The 7,730-nt window shown below is 55.9% G+C and overlaps 1 protein-coding gene across 8 annotated transcripts in view; it reads right to left on the bottom strand.

Annotated features, from left to right (window-relative positions):
* Positions 1-371: 371 nt before the first annotated feature.
* Col27a1 (collagen type XXVII alpha 1 chain) overlaps positions 372-7,730 on the bottom strand; it is a 121,373-nt gene continuing 114,014 nt past the window's right edge. For all 8 annotated transcript variants that reach the window (XM_078048023.1, XM_078048029.1, XM_078048022.1 and 5 more), the window contains 4 exons: positions 5,985-6,153; positions 5,048-5,157; positions 3,264-3,482; positions 372-2,157 (listed from right to left, as the gene is read on the bottom strand). In XM_078048023.1, the coding sequence (XP_077904149.1) occupies positions 2,011-2,157; positions 3,264-3,482; positions 5,048-5,157; positions 5,985-6,153 (645 nt within the window). In that variant the 3' untranslated portion in view covers positions 372-2,010. The remainder of the gene's footprint in view (positions 2,158-3,263; positions 3,483-5,047; positions 5,158-5,984; positions 6,154-7,730) is intronic.

The raw sequence follows: 7,730 nt of genomic DNA, 5'->3' as shown, positions 1-7,730 counted from the left end.
GGGAAGAAGAGGAGGAGGAGGAGGGGGAGGAGGAGGAGCAGGAGGAGGAAGAGGAGGAGGAGGAGGAGGAAGAGGAAGAGGAGGAAGAGGAGGAGGAGGAGGAGGAGCAAGACTGAAGGAAGAAGGAGGAAATGGAGGAGGAGGAGGAAGACAAGGAGCAGGAGAGGCTGTTGAAGTTGTTGGGTTCAGGATGCGCCTTCGCTGGGGGATTTGGAGACAGCCAGGCCCAGGACACTCTGATCCACTTCCGCCTCTGTGCCCCTGGTTGTCACCACCTAGCAGGGCACCCTTGGAGCATCTGCCCTCCACCACACCCTGCCAGAAACGGCCCATCCAGCTTTGCAAAGAAGCACATGACCACAGACATGTCATTCTGTTGCCTCAGTTTTAAATATTTATTTAAAATCCGGAAGGGAAAAGGAGAGGCGGAACTCACTGGGGCTTCCACACACCGACATCGGGACAGACAAACACGAGGACAGCAGATAAACCCGAGATGGGACAGGGGCCGGGTGGAGTCTGGTACCATGGGGACACAGAGCGCTGAGATGAGCCCCAGCGGGGAGCGCCCAGGCTGGGACAGTGGGGGTGGTGGTGGGGGCCGAGTGAGGTATTAAATATTGCAGGCCAAACCCAATTCCCCAAGAGACACCATTAGAAATACTCAGAGACTTCCATATAATTTTCCTCCTTCCATAAAAATAATTTCATAGTTCAAATAACTTCAAATTGCAACCCAGGCCCTGATAGGGTACAATCCAGATCATCATGAATGCCACCAGCACGCAGGTGGCCAAGAATCATTCTTTTCTCCCCAGCCCCAATTGACACCCACGTTGACAGCGGGTTTCTGCAGAGTTCAACACTGAGAAAGCAGGAGGGAGAGCTGCCCAGGGAGACCAGCTCCTGGGAGGGAGAGCTGAGCTTCGTCCTGGTTTTGTGAGATGGTTCAATATTTACATTCCGAGGCCAGCTCCAGCCCACACTGCCCTTGGCACTGGTTTCTCCAAGGTCAAGGCTGCTCCCGGGCCTCTCCAGGGCAGCAACCTCCCTCCAGGACCCCGAAGGCCACAGCAAGACGCTTTGCACAAGGACAGACATTTCCAAGTCCATAAGTTAAAGGGAAAGCCCTCTACTTCCGGTTTTGGTAGGGTTTTTGTTGTTGTTTCTTTTTTTCTTTTTTCTTTCTCTTTTTTTCCTCCTTAGCAGATTACCAGACAAGCATAAAGACGACACTAGGAAGACAGAACGATTCCTCCAAACTTTGTCATTTGGAGGACAGAGAACCATGTGAACTGTGTCCCACATCAAAAAAGTTTCTTCAAAGTCTGTGGCAAAAATAGTAGCACCTTCAGAATCTTAAATAGGTTTTTTTTTTCCTTAAAAAAAAAAAATCACTTACACTGTGAGACGATTGTGAGCACCGGCGATTTCACAGTGGAGGTAGCAAAAGTGGGGACCCCCAGCCCCAGGATCTCGCCTTCCCCACCCCGCTGCTCTTCCTCACCCTCTCACCTCTTTCCCAGGTGAAAAAATAGTAACACACCTTCTTTGGGTTTGTTTAAATAATAATAATATATATATTCTTCTCTCTTTCCTTCTCTCCTTTTTCATGTCTCCTTTCTAATATTGCACATCAAAAGCTCCCTGGCAGGGCCAGCTGACGGGGCACCCCTTCCCCAGCTGGCTTGGACGTGGGGCTCTCTGGGCAGGAGGCCGGGAGGGAAGCTGGCAGCCGCAGGGCTGGGGTCAGCCGGGGGCCAAGGCGGGGTGCGGGCTCGGCAGACTCGCTGGCTCTTTGGTTGGTCTTTGGGGGTGAGCTGCGATGGACTCTTCCCAAGGACACCCCATGCCCTGCTACCCCCCTTCCCCTGCTGCTGAGCAGACGAGATCTAGGGACCCCTCGGGCAGAGCAGGGGGCTGCCTCTCCTGGGGCCATGGCCCTCGGTACCCGGCCTGGCCTCCCCCTCCTCCCTCTGCCACAAGGCGAGAGGCACCAGGAGGCCAGGGTCAGAGGAAGCACGCAGGGCCAACTTCCAGGCGGTACTGCTTCCCTGGCGAGGCAGGGGGGAGGTTGTCCACGCTGACAATGGGCAGCTGCTGGGGGTCCTGCGTCCGGAAGGTAAAGAGCGTCTGGTGCCAGTGGCCGTCCAGGACCTGTGGGTGGAGGAAGAGGTACAGATACCAGGTGCCCCTGAGCCTCCCATCACGCTCAGGGCCTCTGCCATGGCCCTCCTCCTGCTCCGCAAGGCTCCGCGCCCTCACCACAGCTATGAGCTGTACTGGACATTTACTTTGCTCCCATATTTTTACTCTCCCGAGCGATGCTTAATGAACAGTAACCAAACCTTTGTGCACATTCTACAGAAAGTTCTAGAAGTAAAATTGCTGGACCAAAGAATAGGCCCACATGTGAAGTTTGAGACATGTATTGGATATACATCTATACACAGAAGCTTTCCAGAAAGCTCTACCCATTTCTTTTCTCCAATCATTTCATACGGGAATGTTGGTCTCCCCACATCCTCACCATCACTGTGTATCATGGGTTTGGTTCAATCGTGTAAAACTGGTTTTTACCTTTTGATGACTTTATCTCCCCTCCCCCTGCAAATCCAGCTGGTTTGGAGCATTTAGAAATGACAAACTATCCTGGCAAGGTGGGACCAAAAGAAATATGTACTCTGTCGAGAATTTGCAAAGAAGACGGCTCAAGGAGTTAAATCGGTGCAGAATTAAGCCCGTCAGGAGATGGGATCCCACGTGCAGAACGCTGGCTTTCTTTATCCCACGCTCATGGACACACTGTCCCATATCACCTGCTAAAAAACTTAGTTCTAATATCTATCTCGATTTTTGTGCTTAGTATCAGAATTTATTGCTTTTTTTTTTTAACAGAAATGGTATTATCTTAACACAATTTATCAGAAAGACCAACCTTTCCCCATTCACTCTTCTGCAAGGCCAACTTTGTCATAAATCATGTCCACACACAAACCCCAAACAGAATTTGGATGCAGTGATCAATGCGGGGAACCCACAAAGGCGTCTTGGAGGTGAGAAACTTCTCTATTAGTCTGCATAATTTTAGGAAGTTCCCAGAGGAATAAAAGTGAATAAAAACAACTTTTGAAATCGTTCTAATAAAAATATTATATGGAAATAAAAGTGACATACATCTATACCTGTCCCACGCTGGCACAGTTAGACATACAAGTTTTTTCACACAAGTTTCCCCGTCTTCCATGGGCTCTGCTGATTACCTTACAGCCGTCCATGGACACCTCTGGCCTGAACTGACCCCCAGCTTCAAAGATCTGCCCGTTCCAGGCCCGGAAGCGCACAGCCTGCTTGGCCGGGGTGCGGCCTGTGGTCTCCTGCCACACGGTCATGTTCAGGCAGTGGATGGTGATGTGCTGCGTCACCTCGGAGCTGAGCAGGTGCAGGAAGTTCATCTGGACCCGGCTGACGGCAAACTCCACCTGGGGGAGATGGGGAGACAGACGGTGAGGGGTGGGGTGCAGTGCCTGCAGCTCTCAGGGCTCCTGCCTCTCTCTGGAGGGGCCAGGATAAGCCCTTTCCTGGTCATTTTTTCCCAACCCTCACGTATGCCCACTTGAAAGACTGGGGAACTGAGGTCCACGTGAGCTGGTCCCCCAGCCCCTCAGCTACATAACGAGAAAGGTCTGCCGACGCCACAGCAGAAGGATCTCGCCCAAGACGGAGACCCGTGGAGGGAGGAGGAAATGGGAGGCACTGTCTAAGCCCAAGTCCCAAGAGGCTGGGGGTGGGGGTGCTGGCAAAGGCAGAGCCGAGAGCAATCAGCGAAACTAGGTGCCACTGAAATCCAGGCCCTTCCCTGAGCTAAGATGTAGGTAAGTGTCCACAGAGGCCTTTGTGCTGAAGGCTTGGCCACCAATCATGGGAGGTGGTGGGACCTTGAGAAGTGGAGCCTGGTGGAAGGGAGACAGGTCACTGGGGCTGCCCTTGAAGGGGCTACTGGAACCATGGCCCACTCTTGTCTCTTTTCTGCTTCCCGGCTGCTTCCCTGCTCCCACTGTGATGCCCTGCCTCACCACAGGCCTCCAAGCAACGGGGCCAACCAACCACGGACTGGAACTCACCGCTGTGAGTCAACCTAAACCTTCCTCCTTATAAGTTGCCTATCTCAGGTATTTTGTTACAGTAACACAGAGCTGATCAACACACCTGCCATTGTTTCTGATGAGAAGTGCAACACAAACAGGCATTTACCTTGCCACCTCCAGCCTTGCCCATATGCACAACAGGTTTGCCATTCAGCTCCTAGACCTCCAAGTCACAGGAGAGGGAGACTGCAGTGGTCACTATGGCCCTGCTAACCTGTGAGTTCTGGCTATAGGGGCAGCAGCAAGTTTGGCTTCCTCATGCCCAGCTCAGGGGCTGGTACCTGTCAGATACTTAACAATGACTTGTTGACCCACTGGCTGACAGACTGCCTCCCTAGAGATTCTCAAACTCCAGGAGTGGCATGGTCAGCACACACCTTCTAGAACCTCCCAGAGGGTGGGGGTGAGGCTGGTAGGATGGGATACAAAGGGCTCTGGGTCCCCAGCCCCTGCATTAGAGCAGCTTCTCACTGTGGCATGAATCACCCCCTAAAATACCCCTCCCAGAGAGGCAGGTGGCCAGCGGGCATCGAGCAGGGGTTCAGGATTGCATGTGTCTGGGAGGAATGTTCCAGAGGAGCATTGCACAGATCTGCTTCATGCTGATTGCTCGTGGTTCTGTGAGCCAGGCCCCGTGTGGCTGGCTGACTGCTCTGCTTTAGTACGATACAGAAGGCGGGACATGGGAACCACTCCAGACTCGCACAGGTGGAAAGCCCTGGGAAACCAGATTGCTCCACCCCGTCCCCAATGCACAGAGGAGCAAGCTGAGTCTCGGAAAGAGGAGGTCTTTCCCAGGACCGTGCAGTCAGACAGGCAGGGCTCAGAACAGAGCCTGGTTGGCTGTGGCCCAGGGCAGAGCGGGGCAGACAGGACCAGCCTAGGGAGAAGGTGGGCACCTTGGAGGCCGTGATGGGCTTCAGACACGTCTGTCCGCCATGGGTGAAGTTGCAGGAGACTTCAATGGTGTCCGAGGAGCAGCCGAGGTTCGGATCCACCCAGTAGGTGCCTGCAGACAGCACAGGGGGGTGATGCACGGATCTAGGGAGGGGCGGAGGTCAGGTTCCGCAGATGACTCTGCACCTGTGACCCTCTGAGCCCCACTTGGGCATGAAGTCGGGGTGAGCTGGGCAGAAAAGGGATTCCCAGTCCACAGAGGGGAAGGGAGCCTTCTAGGCAGAGGTCACAGCTGGAGGAGCCCAGGGCAGAAGGTTCCCTGAGGAGCTCGTCCTCTGTCCCCCCTGGGGGTGTCCATCTTCCAGAGGGGACAACAGGTGAGAGTGAAGCCAAGGCCCCAGGGAGTGGGGGGTCATCTGCTGACTGCTTCCTCCAGGGCCCACGGCAGCCAAACCAAGAGTGGGACCCAGGCCTCCAGTTCACGTGCCGAGGAGGGGAGGTGACTCAGGCGGTGCTGTGACAGGCCCCAGATCACAGATGGGAGAGTTGAGGGAGGTGGGGACCCAAAGGGGAACCCCGGCTCACCCGGGAAGCCTTCCTGGGGCTGGGCTCTCCTGGCCCTTGGGGACTTTTTCTGCCAAAACTCTATCTCATTGCACTGAAATGGTCGTCCCCAGCCTGTGGATCTGTGGCTCTGGAACAGGGGGACCACTCCACTGTGTACCCCACAAGATCCTACAGACCAGGAAGTACAGCCCGGCACACGGGAGCTCAGTGACTCAGTCAGTGGCTGTCTGTCTGTCTCCCTAAGGACAGAAACTTGGCCCAGAGGTGCTGAGAACCAAGTACCCCCTCTGCCCGGCTCCTCCTGGAGCTGCCCCCCCACCCCCGGGCCACCAGCCTGGGCAGGAAGCGCCCCTCCCCTGCAGTCGCTCTCACCGTCCGCCATCTTCTGCTCACAGTCCATGAGGTCCCGGCAGACCCGGGCGGGGTTCTCCTTGGTGCCCAGGGGTGTCTTAATGCTCTGGATGAGGTTGCTGAGGTAGTGTAAGGTTTTGAAGATCTCCCCTCCCTGGTCCAGCACCAGCCGGTCTGGATAGCTGTATCCCTGCCATAGGAGAGGCGTGGCCATTGGTCCCTCAAGTCCTGGCTGGCCTGAGGTCCCCGCTGCCTGGGAGGGTGCTCAGGCTGGTGGCCAGGCCAGGCTGCGTCTCTCTCCACTTCACAGATAAAGAAACTGGGGCCAGGGACAAGAGGCAGTGGGTGGGGCTGCCGCCTTGGCTCAGGTTTGAGGAAGCACAGGTGAGGCCCTGTTCTCTGGCACAGGAAGGGCAGAGCCCCAGGAGGAAGGCAGACGGGGCGCACAGGACACCATGGTGTGGCCTGCGAGGGAGAGTCCGTGGAGGAGGAGGTGCTGCCTTAGGGGCTCCCATGCCCTGCTGGGCTCACCTGGGTGGGAGCAGGAGCTCCTGTGAGGCACCAAGTCACACAACTGGGACCAACAGACACAAGTGCCTGGGGGAGGGCTGCAGCTCAGAGATGGGGGAAGAGGGGGATAGCCACAGAGTGCAGGGAGCAGGGCCTTTGGGTGACCTGAGCACCTGCAGGACCTCCAGCCCCTTTCCAGAGCCACAGATCAGAGCTCAATAAGCCGTCCCCCCAGACCTGGCAGAGGCCACGTGTATGTCTGTGTGCATGCACGTGTGTGCGTGAAGGTGTGTGGGTGTGAAGGTGTGCACATGTGTGCATGTGTGCATGCAGGAGCATGTGTATGTCTGTGCATGCACGTGAGTATGCACGTGTGTGTGTGCAGGTGTGTGGGTGTGAAGGTGTGTACATGTGTGCGTGCAGGTATGTGGTATGTAGGTATGCACAAATGTTGGTGTGCACATGTGTGCATGCATAAGGACGTGCATATACGTACATGCATGTGGGTGTGCAGGTGTGCACATGTGTGCATGCAGGTGTGTTGTGTGTGGGTATGTGCATTCAGGTGTGTGGGTGTGCAGGTGTGCACATGTGTGTGAACGTGGGCGTGCAGGTGTGCACATGCATGGTGTGAGTCTTCTGTGTGGACAGAGCCCACCCCAAGCCCCCTCTGCAGTGGGTGGGGGCAGGAGGCCATGCTCCAACCAAAGCAATGACAAGAACACAATGTGCCCCTTGTGAAGTTCCGACCCCTGGTCTCAGGCACTGTTCTCCTGCTCTGTCCCCCTGCCATGGGGTAACCTTAGGGATGGTGCGTGGGAGAGGAAGAGGGCACAGCCCCGGCAGGCAACCTAGGTCTGTTGTCACCAAGCCAGCCGGCCTTAGTGCGCATGAGGAATAAACGTCCACGTATCTGTGGACACTCATCTCCTGCCGTGTGCGAGGCGCTGTGGGGAAGGCGCGGCGCAGGGCTATTGTTAAGGACGGCCACAGGCCAGCTGCCTCCCTGGGTGTGGAGCAAATGACCTCCTGGGTGGAAGGAAACTCTCCCCTTCTCTGCCCACGGATATCTGTCTTTCCACTGACCGCCCTGGGTGGACGGCAGGGGCCCATCCCTGCTTCTGTCCCCATGGACTGCGAGCCCAGCAGTTACACAGGAACAGAGAACTGGCTGGGGGTGGAGGTGGAGCTGGAGCCGAGAGCTCCCCATCCCGGACCCCAGAGGCCCTGGAGAAAGCACAGGCCAGAGCGGCTTCT

Source organism: Ictidomys tridecemlineatus, chromosome 4 (genome assembly GCF_052094955.1).
Source record: "Ictidomys tridecemlineatus isolate mIctTri1 chromosome 4, mIctTri1.hap1, whole genome shotgun sequence".
Lineage (NCBI taxonomy): Eukaryota > Metazoa > Chordata > Mammalia > Rodentia > Sciuridae > Ictidomys > Ictidomys tridecemlineatus.
This window is presented reverse-complemented; position numbering and strand designations above follow the sequence as displayed.